Raw genomic sequence first — 19,290 nt, forward strand, 5'->3', positions numbered from 1 at the left:
CGTTAAATGTTTAATTTCTGTAAAAATGTTTTTACAAACTGCTTCAATCTCCCTGAGGCAGCTCTGTGCCTCAGGGAGATTGAAGCGCTCTTTTGAGCGGTGGCCCTGACTCTCCCTCCTCCCCCTGCCCACACTGAGCGCTACCGCTCATGTTATGCTGGGCAGGCCTTAATTGGCGTAAAATGGCAGTGCGGAGCCGATTGCTGGCGGCTGTGCGACTGCCCCCTCCCTCTCCCGCCGAGCCTGCCCAACGCAGGAAAAATTCTGGCCCATGACTTATTTGCTTTTGTGCCCCGTGCCCTCTATTTATAAAGCCAGGGTCCCATATGCCTTATTAGCAGCTTTCTCAACTTGCTCTCCGCCTTCAATGATTTACGCTTGTATGGCCCCAGGCCCCTCTGTTCTTGCACTTCCTAGAATTGCACCCTTTATTTTATATTGTCTCTCCTATTATATGTACTCCCCAGCCTAAGTGGAAGCATGTAAAACCTGAGAAATGATACCCCAAGTTCAATTAGGGGTAGGTATACTTGAAAACTCCCTCCATAGGCAATCCAAATTAGTCCAGATCACACTGACCTTGATTTATATTACCGATGCCATCTTCTAATACAAGGTGATCTCCACCCACTGAGAAAACAGATCCAGTTCTCGCTTGAGGAGAATTCGTCTGAAGAACCAGTAACCTGTTCCCCATCACTGTTTATAAGAATCACCTCACACCCAAACTAGTTCTGTGCTTGCATAACTTGTAAGTGTGACCTCTGGTCCTCCCATACCTATTCAGCTGAAATATTTGAAATAATAACACAAGCTAGTCCCTTTATTATTCTATAAACCTCAGTCAAGTCACTGTTGGGTCAACACTTCTCTAGAGAGATCCAGTTCATTGAGCTTATCTGGGTAACTAAGGTGCTTCAGATTGGGAATTAATCTTGTGGCCCTCCTCTGCACCCTTTCCAGAACCTCAATATCACCCATCATATGAGGAGACCAAAACTGGACACAGTATTCTAACTGAGGCCCAACCAAGGTCTTGTACAAGAAAAAAAATGGTATGCTTTGTTTTATAGTGAATTGTCCTAGAACCCTGCTCGCTTTAGATGTAGCTTCACCACATTGATCATGAACCTTTAGAGAATGATGCACTAAAACACCTAGATCTCCTCCTTTCACCACTGGCTTAAATTCTTTTCCCTATATATGTGTAGCATTTGATCAAACCACACGCATAACACTCCACTTTTCTAAGGTCAGCACCATTTGCCCAACATAGTCCTAATACCCCAGCACACATTAGTTGCACGTGTAGTAATGGGCGTGCTCTATAGCCCTGACTATATCCTATCACCTGCAAACTCATGTATTATTGCCCTAACGCCTACCTCTAGATCATTAACAAAAATAGTAAACAGTGAAGGTCCCAACACCAGTCGCTGCAGGACACCATTGGTAACTGGTCTTTAGCATGTTTAAATCTTATCGTCAAAACACTTTCTCCCTACAGGTATTCAGCCAATTCTCAAATTGCTGTGGTAAAGTAACCCATTGCATGACACCTTATCAAAAGCTCCAAGTAGACAATATATGCCAGGTTACCCTCATGCTGAAACTTGGTGAACTCTACAGTCAATTTCTAGAAGCCATGTTGGGTGTCCCTATGAGGCTGTCTCTGTCTAAGTGGTCATATAGTGCATCAGTAATGATTCCCTGGAGCTTTTTACCCATTACTGACCCTTGGGTTAGTTACACCCGGATAGTTACCCTGTTCTAACTTTATCTCCCCTTTTAAAAGTTTGGAATTGCAACTTTATTAACTCCCTCCCAGTCTGAGGGAGCAGCCCCTGACTCCATTGAGCTATTAGAGATCTGGGCAAGGGGTTTGTGATGTACCTCTGTCCCATTTCCTTAAAGAACACTCGTGTGAATGTGCCAGCAGCCTGATATTTTAAGGTCCCTTATGCTTTTTAAAGCAATTTCCTTGTTTACGTTAATATTAACAACCTCACTTACTTCTTAGTGTGAAGTGATTCAAAAACATTTACAAACCAGAGGTGTTGTTTTGATAAGCCAATTGCAAATGATGATGTTTCCCAGTTGGCTTTTGTGCAGAAAAGTTACCAAATTCAGCTGAATGTTTTTTTTTTAAATAAGTACTTTGCCTCACTGTTTGTCTTTATTCCTTAGATGAGAAGGTTTTTCCCAAAAGTATCAAATCGCAAGGTCTGAAAATACACCAGCGCTTTCACTTTGCCAGCGCACTAAAACGCATGTCAGTCCTTGGGTCTTACGAAACAATGGGCTCCACGGATCTCCAATACTTCAGTACTGTGAAGGGAGCACCTGAGACACTGCGTAGCATGGTAAGAAGCCTGGTCAGGCTTGGAGCAGATTCAGAATATGAAAGAATATTTATTTCACTGGATCACACAGCAAAGCCTTATTTCTGCCCTCCCCCCACCCCCCACCAAACTTCATTGCTCACCCCACCACGGTAGATAACTGTAAACCACAGTCACCCCTTACTAAGTGACGGTGCATGTAATTAAAGTAATTGGCAAAAAATACAGGTGGAAGTTGAAAAAAATGTAACCGGTCAATTGTTGTGATATGCAGTGTGCTGCCTGAAAAGGTGGTAGAGGTAAATTCTGTAGTAACTTGCAGCTGAGGGCTATGGGACAGTGCTGCTCCGCAATTGGGTCACAGGAGTAGCTCGGGGTGGCTCACCTTGCGTGTGAGGAAGGACTCGTTGCCGGTCACTCGGGTCTTGGCCATCATGTGAGGGAGTTAACAAAAGGGCACCTACTGTTGTGATGCTTCTGGAATCTTGTAGCTGAATCTATCATCAGTTTAGTTTTGTGACTTGTGTTGTATGTGTGATTGTTTTCTAGTTCTCCGAGTGTCCCAGCCACTACGATGCAGTCCACACTGTGATGTCACGAGAGGGAGCACGAGTATTAGCCTTGGGATATAAGGAGATGGGTCACCTCACTCATCAGCAGGTAAAAATATGCTTGGATGTCTTAGCTTGGCTCTCTCACCTCTTCTGTACAGTAACTGTACTGAATTGTACGCTAACTACAGGTAGCAGTGTTATCATAGTCATTATGGTACAGAAGGGGGCCATTTAACCCTTTGAGTTTGTGCCAGCTCTCTCGAGCAATGTAGTCCATCGCAATCCCCTGCTCTATTTCCTGTAAGTTTATTTTCCTCAAGTGGCTATCCAATTTCCTTTTGAAATCAGTGATCATCTCCATTTCCACCATTAACTTAGGCAGTGTTCCAGGTCATCACCATTACTAAAAAAAAAAACCTGTTTTCCCTGTATGGAAAATGGAACATTACATTTGCCTTCCTAATCACTTCCTGTACCTGCATACTAACTTTTTTGTGATTCATGTACCAGGACACCCAGATCCCTCTGTACTGCAGAGTTCTGTAATCTCTCTCCATTTAAATTATATGCTGTTTTGCTATTTTTCCTGCCAAAGTGGACAAGTTCACCTTTTCCCACATTATACTCCATCTGCCAAATTTTTGCCCAATCATTTAACCTCTTTGTATCCCTTTGCAGACTCCTTATGTCCTCTTCACTTTCCTACCTATCATTGTGTCATCAGCAAATTTAGCAACTATACATTCAGTCCCTTCATCCAAGACATTGATATAGATTGTAAATAACTGAGGGCCCAGCACCGATCCCTGTGGCATTCCACTTGTTACATCTTGCCAAACCGAAAATGACTCATTTATCTTTACTCTGTTTCTTGTTGGCTAACCAATCCTCTATCCATACTAATGTTACCCCCTACACCATGAGCTCTTGTTTTGTGTAGTAACCTTTGTGGCACCTTGTCAAATGCCTGCTGGAAATCCAAGTACAGCACATCTACAGGTTCCCCTTTTATCCACATTGCTTGTTACTTCATCAAAGAACTCTAAATTAGTCAAACATGATTTCCCTTTCACAAAACCATGTTAATGCTGCCTGATTGCACTGAGATTTTCTAAGTGCCCTGCTATAACCTCCTTAATAAATTGCAGCATTTTCTCTATTACAGATGTTAGGTTAACTGGCCTGTCATTTCCTGCTTTCTGTCTCCCTCCCTTCTTGAATAGAGGAGTTTATATTCGCTATTTTCCAATCTGATGGGACCTTCACAGAATCTAGCGAATCTTGGAAAATTTTGGAATACAGCCAATGCATCTACTATCACAGCAGCCACTTTTTTTTAACAACCCTAGAATGAAATAATCAGAGGTGCGGTGAGAGTGACTGCCCTTGACATCAAGGCAGTATTTGACTGAGTGTGGCATCAAAAAGCCCTAGCAAAACTGGAGCCAATGGGAATCAGGGGTTGGGGGGGAAAGCTCTCCACTGATTGGAGTCAAATCTAGCACAGAGGAAGATGGTTGTGGTTGCTGGAGGTCAATCATCTCCGCTCCAGGACATCACTGCAGGAGTTCCTCAGGGTAGTGTCCTCAGTCCAACAATCTTCTGCTGCTTCATCAATGACCTTCCTTCTATCATAAGGTCAGAAGTGGAGATGTTCTTGATGATTACACAATGTTCAGCACCATCCATGACTCCTCAGGTACTGAAGCAGTCCATGTCTAAATGCAGCAAGACATGGACAGTAACCAGGCTTGGGCTGACAAGTGGTAAATAACATTCAACACAAGTGCCAGGCAATGACCATCTCCAACAAGGGAGAATCTAACCATCTCCAACAAGGGAGAATCTAACCATCTCAACTTTGAATCCCCCACCATCAACATCCTCGGGGTTATGATTAACCAGAGACTGAACTGGACTAGCCATATAAATACTGTGGCTCTAAGAGCAAGTTAGAGGTTTGATTCACAATTATTTCTTGGATGTTATTTGTATCCTCTACAGTAAAGGCAGGCACAATATTTGTTCAATTCACCTGCCATTTCCTTATTTCCCATTACTAATTCCCCAGACCTTCTCTCTCCAGAGGACCAACACTCACTTTAGTTACTCTTTTCCTTTTTAAATAACAGTAGAAACTCCTACTATCTGTTTTTATATTTCTAGCTAGCTTTCTGTCTTACTCTAGTTTCTCCCTCATTTTTATTTAGTTATTCTTTGGTGTTCTTTATACCCTATCCAGTATTCTGACCTGCTAATCTTCACAGAATTGTATTCTTTTTTAGTTTGATACTATCTTTAACTTAGTTAACCACAGATGCTGCGTTCTTCCCCTAGAGTATTTCTTTCTGGAATGCATCTTTGGTGGCCTATAAACTACACCCACAAGGGAATTTTTGCCTTTGCTATTGCTTGCCTCTACCCAAACGAATTCTACATCTCGATATTTAGAATGAATTTGGGTCATCTCTCCCTGTTGTACTAATGTCGTCCTTAATTAACAGAACTACCCCTCCACCTTTTCCTAGCTTCCTGTTCTTCCTAAATGTCATATACCCTTGAATATTCAGGACCCAGCCTTTGTCATCCTGCAGCTGTGTCTCTGAATTTATTTATTTCAATTTGAGCTGACAAATGCTACATATATTCTGAAACAGAGCCCTTAGTTCTGTCTTTTTACTATTTTTGTAATCTTTAGCCTTATCTGCTGTCACCCTTAAGTTTGTGCGCTCTCTCCCTTTCTGCCATGCTCTGATTTTCATTACCTCGTTGCTACTTTGCTTTGATAAGAGCAAAATATTGCAGATGCTGGAAATCTGAAACAAAAAACAGAAAATGCTTGAAAAACTCAGCAGGTCTAATAGCATCTGTGGAGAGAAAAAAAAACAGAGTTAACGTTTTTAGTCCTTATGACTCTCCTTCCCTGCTCTGAAGAATCATAAGGACTCGAAACGTTAACTCTGTTTTTTTACCTCTCCACAGATGCTGTTAGACCTGCTGAGTTTTTCCAGCATTTTCTGTTTTTGCTACTTTGCTTTCTTGCCTTGTCCTCTCCTGTTAATTTATCACATCTTCCTGCACTTGATCCCTCAGCCCCACTTTTTTTAGTTTAAAGCCCTATCTACTGCCCTAGTTATACAACTCGCCAGAACATTGGTCCCAGCACTCTTCAGGCAAAGACCACCCCAACAGTACTGCTCCCACTTTTTCCCAGTACTGGTGCCAGTGCCACATGAATGGAAACCCATTTCTCCCTCACCAATTTTTGAACCACGCATTCAACTCTCTAATCTTATTTACCCTACACCAATTTGCTCATGGCTCGGGTAATAATCCAGAGATTATTGGCTTTTGAGGCTCTGCTTTTTAATTTAGCCCCTGGCTGCTCATAAGCAGAATCTCTTTCCTTGTCCTGCCTATGTCTTTGATACCGACGTGGACCATGACAACTGGATCCTCTCCCTTCCACTGCAGGTTCCCCTCCAGCGCTTGGCAGATGGCCTGAGCTATGGCGCACTGGGCAGGCAATGCAGTCTTCTGGACTTTCACACCAGCCTGCAGAAAACTATGTCTATCCTCCTGATGACACTGTCCCCTACTTTCACTACATTCCTATTAACTACCCACCCCGCTTGAATGGCTTCCTCTACCATGGTGCTCATCCACCCTGTGTTTGTCCATACAACCTGCAAGAACCTTGAATGCATTGGATATTTGAAAATACTGAGGCTCCTCCACTTCTACCTTCTCAATTCCCATACCTACTTCACACGCTGTCACACCTTCCTGTCTCTTACCATGGACCAAATTCGATTCCCCTAGCCTAAGGGATGTGACTGTCTCATAAAACACAGTGTCCATGTAATTTCCCCCCCCGCCACCAACTAATGCATCACAGTGTCTGTAGCTCGGACTGCAGCCCATTGATTCTGAGCCAAAGTTCCTCAAGCCACAGACACTCACTGCAAACGTGTTTGACTTGGATCACACTGGTGCACAAGGGCTCCCATGTATTGCAGCTGCAACATATCGCCAGCCTTGCCAGCATTAGTGTTTTAATTAATTATTTTATTGATTAAATTGAATGCCTTTAGTCCTGCCTGTGCTTATATTTTTATTATTTCAATTGATGTTGGACTTATCCCAGTTGAAACACTCTAGTTTAGATGAGATAAATAGGATTTTTTTTTCTTTCATGGGATGTGGTGGGGGGTCACTGGCTAGGCCAGCATTTATTACCTATTCCTAATTGCCCTTGAGAAGGTGGTGGTGAGCTGCAGTCCATGTGGTGCAGGTACACCCACAGTGCTACTAGAGGGGATGTTCCAGGATTTTGATCCAGTGACAGTGAAGGAATGGGATATATTTCCAAGTCAGGATGTGGAGTGGCTTGGAGGGGAACTTGCAGGTGGTGGTGTTCCCATGCACCTGCTACCCTTGTCCATCTAGGTGGTAGCAGTTGTGGGTTTGGAGGATACTGTCTAAGGAGCCTTGGTGAGTTGCTGCAATGCATATTATAGATGGTACACTCTGCTGCCACTGTGCATTGGTGGTGGATGGAGTGAATATTTGTGGGTAGGGTGCTACTCAAGCGGGCTGCTTTTTCCTGGATGGTGTTGAGCTTCTTGAATGTTGTTGGAGCTGCACTCATCCAGGCAAGTGGAGAGTATTCCATCACACCCCTGACTTGTGCTTTGTAGGACAGGCTTTGAGGAGTCAGGAGGTGAGTTACTCGCTGCAGGATTCCCAGCCTCTGACCTGCTCTAGTAGTCAGTATTCTTTCTGGTAACCCCCAGGGTGTTGATAGTGGGGGATTAAGTGATGGCAATGTCATTGAATGTCATGGGGCAATGGTTAGATTCACTCTTGTTGGAGATTGTCATTGCTAAATACTCACCAGCCAGTCACCTACCTATTTCCCTGTGATGTCACACCTTGATTATTCTTTCCAAATGCGGGTTCTGAGCCTACAGGTTGGCTCCTGTTGGATAGCTGTTTATATCCCTGCCCTGGCCTTGCTGTTTCCTGCTGCTCACTGACTGAATACTCACTTTTTGCATTGCTTATACCCCCGCTCTTGGTCTCGCTCCTTCCCACCAACTGAGTCTAATCAGACAAGCATTGAACTGAGCCAAAGAAGATATTAGGACAGGTGACCAAAAGCTTGGTCAAAGGAGGTCTAAAGGCCATCGTAAAGGAGAAAAGTGAGGCATTAATGTTTAGGGCGGGAATTCCAGAACTTGAGGCCTAGGTGCATGAAGGTACTTGGAAATACATCGCCGTTCCAATGGTGGGGTGATGACAATCAAGGATGCGCAAGAGGCTAGAGTTGCAGGAATGCAGAGATCTTGGGAGAGTTGTAGGGCTGGTGAAGGTTACAGGTATAAGGAGTGGCGAAGCCATGGAGGAATTTAACTTGGAGGCATTGCTGGGCCGGGAGCCAATGTAGGCCAAAAAGCACAAGGGTGTTGGGTGGAAGGGACTCGGCCAAGGTTTAGATGAGTTTAACTAACTTGTGTGTAATATGAGAGGTAGTGCTGTCTTGGTTGAGATGTTGAACTTGTTTGCAGGTAGATTTAAAAGATCCCATGACACAAAGCGAAAAGGAGCAGAAGGGTTCCCTTGATACCCTGGACAACACTTCTCGCTCATCCAACATCACCAAAACAACTTGGTTGCTCAATCATCTCATTGCTGTTTGAGCGACCTTGCTGTGTCAAACTTATTGCTTTCCTGCTTTGCAGTACTGTGATTGCACTTCAGAATTATTTCCTTGACATTGAAACATTTTGGGTTGTCCTTGAGTTGTGAAAGACGTCATATAAATGCAAGTTTGTTCTTATTACAAATTCATGTAGACATTTATCATGAAAATTTCCTTTATACAAATAAATCCTGCTGTAATTCGATTCTCTGGCTGGGAGGTGCAATTATAGAGCGGCATATTTTGTTGGACTGTTTCCACTATAAATGGGACATGATGGAATTGTAAAAATAAGGGCAGAATGTATGATTTTAAAGTAAGAATTGAATTACATTTGCATACTTCACAGTCCAATTATTCTTCATTGTTCTAACTCACTTCATCTGAAATTTGCACCTGGCTTTTGCTCTCTGTGGAATGCTATAGGAGATCAGTTGGTCATTAGGTTAAAACGACACATCAGTACTGGCCATAAAAGATGTAGAATTATCTATATTCTTCAAACTAGAGCCAACGCCCCTGTTCATGGGAATTGGGAACCTTGCATTGCATCCTGTGTTGATATTGTGGATTCTGTCTACTGTGGTAGTTCTAAGGTGGAGAAATACTTCTTTTTAAAATATAATTCACACCAGTCACTTTTATTCATTCAGGGGATGTGGGCTTCGCTGGCTATGCTAGCATTCATTATCCATCCCTAATTGCCCTTGAGAAGGTGGTGGTGAGCTGCTTCCTTGAACGCTATAGTCCATGTGGTGTAGGTACAACCACAGTGCTGTTAGGGAGGGAGTTCTAGGATTTTCACCCAGCGACAGTGAAGGAACGGCGATATATTTCCAAGTCAGGATGGTGAGTGACTTGGAGGGGAACTTCCAGGTGGTGGTGTTCCCATGTGTCTGCTGCCCTTGTCCTTCTAGATGGTAGCGGTTGTGGGTTTGGAAGGTGCTGTCAAAGGAGCCTTGGTGAATCCCTGCAGTGCATCTTGTAGATAGTACACACTGCTGCCACTATGCGTCGTTGGTGGAGGAAGTGAACGTTTGTGCAAGTGTTGCCAATCAAGTGGGTTGCATTGTCCTAGACGGTGTCAAGTTTCTTGTGTTGTTGGAGCTGCATTCATCCAGGCAAGTGGGGAGAATTCCATCACACTCCTAACTTGCCATGTAGATGGTGGACAGGCTTTGGGGAGTCAGGAGGTGAGTCCCCTGTTGCAGGATTCCTAGCTTCTGACTTGCTCTTGTAGCCACAGTATTTCTACGGCTAGTCCAGTTCAGTTTCTGGTCAATGGTAACCCTCAGGATGTTGATAGTGGGGGATTCAGTGATGGTAATGCTATTGAATGTCACGGGGCGATAGTTAGATTCTCTCTTGTTGGAGATGATCATTGCCTGGTATTTATGTGGTACGAATGTTACATGCCACTTGTCAGCCCAAGCCTGGATATTGTCCAGGTCTTGCTGCATTTGGACATGGACTGCTTCAGTATCTGAGGAGTCTGAACATTGTGCAACCATCAGTAAACATTCCCACTTCTGACCTTATGATGGAAGGAAGGTCATTGATGAAGCAGCTGAAGATGGTTGGGTCTGGGATACTACCCTAGGAAATGCTGCAGTGATGTCCTGGAACTGAGATGACTGACCTCCAACAATCACAATAATCTTCCTTTGTGCTAGATATGACACCAACCAGTGGAGAGTTTTCCCACTGATCCCTATGGACTCCAGTTTTGCTGGGGCTGCTTGATGCTAGACTTGGTCAAATGCCGCCTTGATGTCAGGGGCAGTCACTCTCACCTCACCTTGGGAGTTCAGCTTTTTTGTCCATGTTTGAACCAAGGCTGTAATGAGGTCAAGAGCTGAGTGGCCCAGGTGGTACCCAAAGTGAGCAGGTTATTGCTGAGCAAGTATTGCTGATGACCCCTTTCGTTACTTTACTGATGGAGAGTAGACTGATGGGGTGATAATTAGCCAGGTTGGATTTGTCCTGCTTTTTGTGTACAGGACATACCTGGGCAATCTTCCACATAGCTGGGGAGATGCCAGTGTTGTAGCTGTACTGTGACAGCTTGGCTCAGTGCATGGCAAGTTCTGGAGCACAAATCTTCAGTACTATTGCTGGAATATTGGCAGGGCCCAGAGCCTTTACGCTATCCAGTGCCTTCAGCCATTTCTTGATATCACGTGGAGTGAATTGAATTGGCTGAAGACTAGCATCTGTGATGCTGGGGACCTCCGGAGGAGGCTGAGATGGACCATCCACTCGGCACTTCTGGCTGAAGATTGTAGCAAATGCTTTAGCCTTATCTTTTGCACCGACGTGCTGGTCTCCCCCATCATTGAGGATGGGGATATTTGTGGAGCCTCCTCCTCCAGTGAGTTGTTTACTTATCCAGCACAATTTATGACTGGGTGTGGCAGGACTGCAGAGCTTAGATCTGATCAGTTGGTTGTGGGCTCATTTAGATCGGTCTATAACTTGCTTCTTATGCTGTTTGGCATGTGAATAGTCCTGTGTTATAGCTTCACCAGGTTGACACTTCATTTTTAAGTATGCCTGGTGCTGCTCCTGGCATGTCCACCTGCACTCTTCATTGAACCAGGGTTGATCTCCTGGCTTGATGGTGATGGTAGGTATGGAACTAGATGTCATACTAGTGCCATACCTAAGCAGTCAGAGTCTTCTGTTTAACAGGATGTAAATTTGCCTTCCAGTGTTTCTTGACTGTCTTCTGGACTCTACACTTATGGCTTTTGCAGGAAGGGCCTTGTTCATGTGGGAGTTAAGTGTTGGTACTACTCCAACAAGGTGGTACTACTCCAACAAGGTTTTTTTTTCTTGTCACCATAAGAGCCGTTGTTAATTTTGTTTCCCTGTTTCTTTCCTCCCAGGTACGAGCAATAACCCGCGAGCAGTTGGAGTCAAACCTGAAGTTTGCAGGCTTCATGGTCGTTTCTTGTCCCCTCAAGGCTGATTCGAAAGCAGTCATCAAAGAGATCCAGAATGCGTCACATCAGGTAGGTGCACCTTCCAATTAGATTGCAGACAATAACTGTGCATCCTGCAGTGATCTCTGGTCAGTTCGCTCGTTGTCCAGGTGGGCCTCCAGTGTGAAGAGTCATTAAAGTCAATCAGCAAATAGTCACCTCACTTAAGTTCTTGTGTTGATGCATCTAACAGCAAGTCGAGACTTTAGGGGAGGTGGGCTTCAGGGCATCAAGTGTCAAATGTAAATATCCACGCTGTTAGAAACTAATACCATGCAGCTGTGGCAACAAGCTAATATATTTGGCTAACAGACCTCTTGCAATTTTGACTCGTCATTGAAAACTTTCAAATATTTATAATCATTCAATGGTTACAGCACAGAACGAGGCCATCTGACCCATTGTGCCCACGTTGACTCTCTCTGCAAGAGTAACTCATCTCGTCCCAATCCCCTGCGTTTTCCCTGTTGCCCAGCAAATTTTTTTTCTCTATTCAGATAATTATCCAGTTCCCTTTTTGAAAGCCGCGATTGAATCTGCCTTCACTGCACACCCAGGCAGTGCAATCCAAATCCTACCCACTCGTGTTTGCAAAAAAAAAATGTTTTTCCTCATGCATCCTTTGGTTCTCAATCCTTCCACCAATGGGAATGATTTCCCCCTAACTCTTGATCCAGGCACTTCATGATGTTAAACACCTCTTATCAAATCTCCTCTCCACCTTCCCTTATCTCAGGAGAACAGCCCCAGCTTCTCCAATCTGTCCACTTAACTGAAGTCCGCCATCCCTGGAATCCTTCTTGTAACCTTCTCTGCACCCCATCTAAGGCCTTCATATTCTTTCCACAATGTGGCGTCCAGAATTGGGCACAATACTCCATTTGAGGCCAAACCAGTGTTTTATAAGGCTCATCGTAATTTCCTTTTTTTTTACTTTGCCTCTAATTCTGGATTCCATACACCTTATTAACTGGTTTCTCAACCTGTCCTGCCACCTTTCAACGATTTGAGCACTTATAACCCAAGGTCCCCCTGCTCCTGCATCCCATTTAAAATTATATGCTTTATCTTATGTTGCCTCTCCTTGTTCTTCCCACCAAGTGTACCACTTTGCATTTCTCTGCGTCAAATTTCACCTGCCACCTTCCTTGCCCATTTCCAGCGGCCTGCCAACGTCCTCGAGGTCTAATACTATCCATCTCACAGTTCACAAGTTCTCCAAGTTTTGTCATCAGCAAATTTTGAGATTTCTTGCATCTAAAATGATAGTGACATTGGGACAATATTAATCCCCAGCCAGATAAACCTGGCTATGGAGTGCAACATCTGTAATTAACATTGCAATCATTTAATTAGTTTGAGGAATTTTTTTTGTGATCTCTTCCCCACCCCCTCATTTCATTCCATCTCATTCTTCCCTTAAATGTTTTCTCTCAATCCTTGTTGATTGGCTGTCTAATCACTGTGACTGTCTATCCCTTCCTCTCTTTTTCACTTCCACTCCGTCCCCCCACCCCACCACATTTCCTTTCTTTCCCCCCCCCCCACCACCACCCACTGCCTTGCTCATGTCTTCTCCTCCTTACTCATCCTCCCTCCATTGTGCCTGTGCCTTGCCATGTTTCTGTCTGTGACCCTCTCTCCCTGCCAATCCCTCTGCAGGTAGTTATGATCACCGGTGACAACCCGCTTACAGCCTGTCATGTGGCCCGAGAGCTCCACTTCATCCAGAAAGAGCACACTCTTGTCCTCCAAGCACCTCACACTAAAGGTAAAGCCACTACCCAATACCTGTAGCCTGATGTACTTAATTGAGGTTTCAAAGCAGCAGATAAAATGGTCCAGCTCACTAACACAAATGTGTCAATGTATGTTTTCTTCATATGCATCTAGTGCAGTAGAGCTAGGTGATCTATTCCTCCTAGCCCTTATTCTTACTCGATGTATTGATTAAAACCAGATTATTGCTGCACCTCTGAGTAGGACACTGACCCCCTGCCCACCAACCAGGATAAACAGAGCCAACGCTCAGCAAGCCGGGCAGTCTCTATGGAGAACGAGAGGGTTAATGTTTCAGGGCAATGACCTTCTCCTCAGAACTGGGATAACTACGAGTAGCCATATTTGCCACCAAATTGACCCCAGAGACTAAGAAAATAATAAACTGCCTTAATCCCTAAATCTGCATTGATCTTGGTACACATCTCCCATATTTGAAAACTGATCTGAGCAGCCACATGTTTGTTTTATGAAGACAGTTACCATGTGTGGTTCTAAAGCCTTGTATTTAGCTGAATAGAAACATGTGTAAAACAGATCAGTTTGTACCTTTTACTTGGTGCGCCATAGGCTAGACAGCATTGAGGTGCACAATCATGTCACATGTCAATAGGTATCTGTTGAAGTTATTTTAAGTGCAACAAAAAGCATTGATAGAAACACCTGATTATGGTATTAAAACTTCACTGGTTAGCAGCAATCCCCAAGGAACATCATTTTGTAATGGAATGTTTGGAGGACTGTCCTATGTTCATGAAGTCTAATGGAATGTTGTGTGTTTATCCCTTCAGATTCTCGGTGGCTGTGGGAGTCCATTGATGGCAAAGTTACCAGTCCCGTGATTCCATCCACCCTGAGTGACCTGACTAGACACTACGACCTGTGCATGACGGGAGAAGGGCTCAATTATTTAAATATGATGGACAGGCCCTTCCTGATGCAGCTGATACCTCATGTCCACGTGTTTGCCCGGGTCGCACCCAAGCAGAAGGTTAGACTTTTACTACAGTAACATTGCATTCATATGGTTCTTTTAACGTAATAAAACATCCCAAGGTGTTTCGAGATGTTTCCAGGCAGTGCATTCCAGACCCGAACCACTTGTTGTGTGAAAAAGTTTTTTCTCATGTCACATTTGCTTCTTTTGCAAATCACTATAAATCTGTGCCCTCTCGTTCTTGATCCTTTTACGAGTGGGAACAGCTTCCCCCTATCTACTCTGTCCAGCCCCCTCATCAGGCTAAGAAAATAACGAATCATCTTAATCCCTAAACCTGCATTGATCTTGGTACATTCATCTCACATTTGAAAACTGATCTGATAAATCCTTCCATATTTGAAAGCTGATCTGGTTGACTGATAAATGCCCTCTGAAATGACCTAGCAAACCACACAGTTGAATTAAACCGCTACAAAGTCAACAAAAAGGAATGAAACCGGACGGACCACCCGGCATTGACCGAGGCACCAGAAACGACAGCGGCAAACCAGCCCTGGTCAACCCTACAAAGTCCTCACTAACGTTTCGGGGTTTGTGCCAAAATTGGGAGAGCTGTCCCACAGACTAGTCAAGCTCATACTCACGGAATCATGCTTTGCAGATCATGTCCCAGAAACCATCATCACCATCCCTGAGCAGAGGTGGCGGCACAGTGGTATAAGTCAGGAGGGAGTTGCCCTGGGAATCCTCAACTTCAACTCTGGAGTCTGAAGTCTCATGGCATCAGGTCAAACATGGGCAAGGAAACCTTCTGCTGATTACCATATACCGCACCGCCCCACCCACCACCCTCAGCTGATGAATCAGTACACCGCCATGTTGAACACCACTTGAGGAAGCACTGAGGGTGGCAAGGGCACAGAATGTACTCTGGGTGGGGGTCTTAAATGTCCGTCACCAAGAGTGGCTTGGTAGCACCACCACAGACTGAGCTGGGCGAGTCTTAAATGTCATAGCTCCTAGATTGGGTCTGAGGCGGGTGTGAGGGAACCAACAAGAGGGAAAAATATACTTGACCTTATCCTCACCAACCTGCCTGCTGCATATGCATCTGTCCATGACCGTATCGGTAGGAGTGACCACCGCACAGTCCTTGTGGAGACAAGGTCCCGTTTTCACATGAGGATACCATCCACTGTGTTGTGTGGCACCGCCACTATGCTAAATGGGATAGATTTCAAACAGATCTAGCAACTCGAGACTGGGTAACCATGAGGTGCTGTGGGCCGTCAGCAGCAGCAGAATTGTACTCAACCACAATCTGTAACCTCATGGCCTGGCATATCCCCCACTGAACCATTACCACCAAGCCAGGTGATCAACCTTGGTTCAATGAAGAGTGTTGGAGGGAATGCCAGGGGCAGCAGCAGACATACCTAAAAATGAGGTGTCAACCTGGTGAAGCTCCAACACAGGACTACTTGTGTGCCAAACAGCATAAGCAGCAAGTGATAGACAGAGCTAAGCAATTCCACAACCAACGGATCTGATCTAAGTTCTGCAGTCCTGCCACATCCAGTCATAAATGGTAGAGGACAGTTAAACAACTCACTGGAGGAGGAGGCTCCACAAATATCCCCAGCCACAATGATGGGGGAGCCCAGCACATCAGTGCAAAAGATCAGGCTGAAGCATTCGCAGCAATCTTCAGCCAGAAGTGCAGCGTGGATGATCCATCTCAGCCTCCTCCGGAGGTCCCCAGCATCACAGATGCAAATCTTCAGCCAATTCGATTCACTCCACGTGATTGCAAGAAACAACTGAAGGCACTGGATAATGCAAGGCCATGGGCCTTGACAACATTCCGACAATAGCACTGAAGACTTGTGCTCCAGAACTTGCCGTGCGCCTAGCCAAGCTGTTCCAGTACAGCTAACAACAGTGGCATCTACCTGGCTATGTGGAAAATTTCCCAGGTATGTCCTGTACACAAAAAGCAGGACAAATCCAACCCGGCCAATTATCGCCACATCAGTCTACTCTCCATCTTCAGTAAAGTAATGGAAGGGGTCATCAACAGAGCTATCAAGCAAAGCAGCACTTGCTTAGCAATAACCTGCTCACTGATGCCCAGTTTGGGTTCCTCCAGGGCCACTGACCTCTTTACAGCCTTGGTTCAAACATGGACAAAAGAGCTGAACTCTAGAGGGTGAGGTGAGAGTGACTGCCCTTAACATCAAGGCAGCATTTGGCCGAGTGTGGTATTAAGGAGCCCTAGCAAAACTGGAGTCAATGGGAATCGGGGGAAAACTCTTTGCTGTTTGGAGTCATACCTAGCACAAAGGAAGATTATTGTGATTGTTGGATGTCAGTCATCTCAGTTCGACGACATCATTGCAGGAGTTCCTCAGGGTAGTGTCCTCGGCCCAACTATCTTCAGCTGCTTCATCAATGACCTTCCTGCCATCACGAGGTCAGAAGTGGAGATGTTCGCTGATGATTGCACAATGAAGCAGTCCATGTCCAAATGCAGCAAGACATGGACAATATCCAGGCTTGGGCTGACAAGTGGCAAGTAACATTCACACTACACAAGTGCCAGGCAATGACCATCTCCAATAAGAGAGAATCTAACCACATCTCCCTTTGACATTCAATGGCATTGCCATCACTGAATCCCCCACTATCAACATGCTGGGCATTACCATTGACTAGAAACTGAACTGGACTAGCCATATAAATATTGTGGCTACAAAAGCAGGTCAGAGGCGAGGAATCTGGCTGTGAGTAACTCACCTCCTGACTCCCCAAAGCCTGTCCACCATCTACAAGGCGCAAGTCAGGAGTGTGATGGAATATTCTCCACTTGCCTGGGTGAGTGCAACTCCAACAACACTCAAGAAGCTTGTCACCATCCAGGACAAAGCAGCCCGCTTGATTGGCACCCCATCCACAAACGTTCACTCCCTCCACCACTGATAAACAGTAGCAGCAGTGTGTACCATCTACAAGATGCGGTGCAGAACCTCAACAAGGCTCCTTAGGCAGCACCTTCCAAACCCATGACCGCTGGCATCCGGAAGGATAAGGGCTGCAGATGTATGGGAACACCACCGCCTGGAAGTTCCCCTCCGAGCCACTCACCATCCTGACTTGGAAATATATCGCCGTTCCTTCACTGTCACTGGGTCAAAATCCTGGAACTCCCTCCCTAACAGCACTGTGGGTGTACCTACACCACATGGATTGCAGCGGTTCAAGAAGGCAGCTCATCACCACCTTCTCAAGGGCAACTCAGGATGGGCAATAAATGCTGGCCCAGTCAGTGATGCCCACATCCTGTAAATGAATTTTTATTTTAAAAAGTCAGGATGGTGCCTTCATCCTACTGTTCAGAGCAATCATCCTCCCCAGGGTTAGACATAATTAGAAACTTAGAATTTTCAGCAGTGAATTGAAGGCATTCAACTCATAGGGCTTTACATCATAGTACATTCCTCCTAATCCTCTACTCCCGCCCTTTTGAATATTTTTGTTCACTTAGTTGCACCTTAAATGCAGTGATTAACTTAGCTTCAATTGTAACTTGTGGAGATGGATTCCCTATTTTAATAATCCATTGTGTGGAAACATTTCCCCATGGCTCCCCTTTATGCTGCTATATTTGTCCCAAGTATTGGTCAGATGTCTTTTTGCTGTGCAGCTGTGTTGTGACTGAATGCTGCCATCCTCTGTTTACAGGAGTTTGTAATCACCAGTTTCAAGAGCCTCGGTTACACCACATTGATGTGTGGTGATGGGACCAATGATGTTGGGGCCTTAAAACATGCTGATGTTGGTAAGCATTAAAGGCCTGAATGCATGGTACAGAGCAAGATACTGACTGCAGAAGCGCTGACTGTCAGATTCAAGCATCACTGAGATGTCTGGTTTAAGTATTTAACCCTGCACTGAAGTTGAATTGCAAAGCTATGAATTAAAAGCTGAACAAAATTATAAAATGAAATTCCACGCATGTCCTTGCCATTACCCTCATGCTGTGCTTGGATTTGATTTACTTTTTAAATCCAAACTATAATCATAGAATGGTTACAGCACATAAGGAGGCTATTTGACCCATTGTGTGTGTCCATTGCCAGCTCTCTGAAAGAGCAACTCGCCTGATCCTATTTCCCTGCCTTCTTTGTAGCCCTGCAAATTTTCTCTTCAGGTGCTTATCCAGCCCCTGTTTGACAGCCCCGATTTCTATATGCCCCTGTCACAGTCAGTGCATCCCAAACCCTAACCACACGCTGCATAAAAAGTTTTTCTTCATGTGGCCAATGGCTCTTTTGCCCGTCACCTTAAATCAGTATTCTCTGGCTCTCGACCCATCTGCCAGACAGCTTCTCTGTCTTTTTTGAACAAGGATATAACATTTGCAATTATCCAGTTCTCTGGCACCACCCCTGTATCTAAAGAGGATTGGCGATTACCTCTGCAATTTATACTCTTACTTCCCTCAAGATTTTGGGTGTATCTGTTCCAGTCCTGGTGACTCATCAACTTTAAATACAACCAGCCTCTGTAGTACCTCTTTATTAGTTTGTCGCCCATCCGCATCTCACTGTCTCCTCTTTCACTATGACTTTGTCAGCATCATCTTCCTTGGTAAAGACAGATGTAAAGTACTCATTTAGTATCTCTGCCAATTTCTCTGTCTCCATGCGTCTGTCCCAATTTAGTTCCTAATCGGCCCTACTCTTTTACTATTTATATGCCTATAAAAGACTTCTGGGTTCCCTTTTATGTGAGCTGTCAGTCTTGTCTCATACTCTCTCTTTGCCTCTCTGGTTTCTGTTTTCACTTCCCCTTTGTGCTTTCTATATTCAGCCTGGTTCTCACTTGTATTATCAACCTGACACCTGTAATACACCTCCGTTTTTCTGCTTCACCTTTTTCTCTATCTCTCTCGCCATCTGGGGAGTTCTGGCTTTGTTTGTCCTAC

At 44.8% G+C, this 19,290-nt stretch overlaps 1 protein-coding gene across 1 annotated transcript in view; it reads left to right on the forward strand.

Annotated features, from left to right (window-relative positions):
* Positions 1-19,290, forward strand: part of atp13a1 (ATPase 13A1) — a 95,381-nt gene that overhangs the window by 58,745 nt on the left and 17,346 nt on the right. Inside the window, exons 14-19 of the mRNA XM_078531149.1 lie at positions 2,188-2,363; positions 2,892-3,002; positions 11,489-11,614; positions 13,247-13,355; positions 14,155-14,354; positions 18,045-18,141. Coding sequence (XP_078387275.1) covers positions 2,188-2,363; positions 2,892-3,002; positions 11,489-11,614; positions 13,247-13,355; positions 14,155-14,354; positions 18,045-18,141 — 819 coding nt within the window. The remainder of the gene's footprint in view (positions 1-2,187; positions 2,364-2,891; positions 3,003-11,488; positions 11,615-13,246; positions 13,356-14,154; positions 14,355-18,044; positions 18,142-19,290) is intronic.

The sequence above is a fragment of the Cetorhinus maximus genome, chromosome 28 (genome assembly GCF_964194155.1).
Source record: "Cetorhinus maximus chromosome 28, sCetMax3.hap1.1, whole genome shotgun sequence".
NCBI classification, from domain to species: Eukaryota; Metazoa; Chordata; class Chondrichthyes; order Lamniformes; family Cetorhinidae; genus Cetorhinus; species Cetorhinus maximus.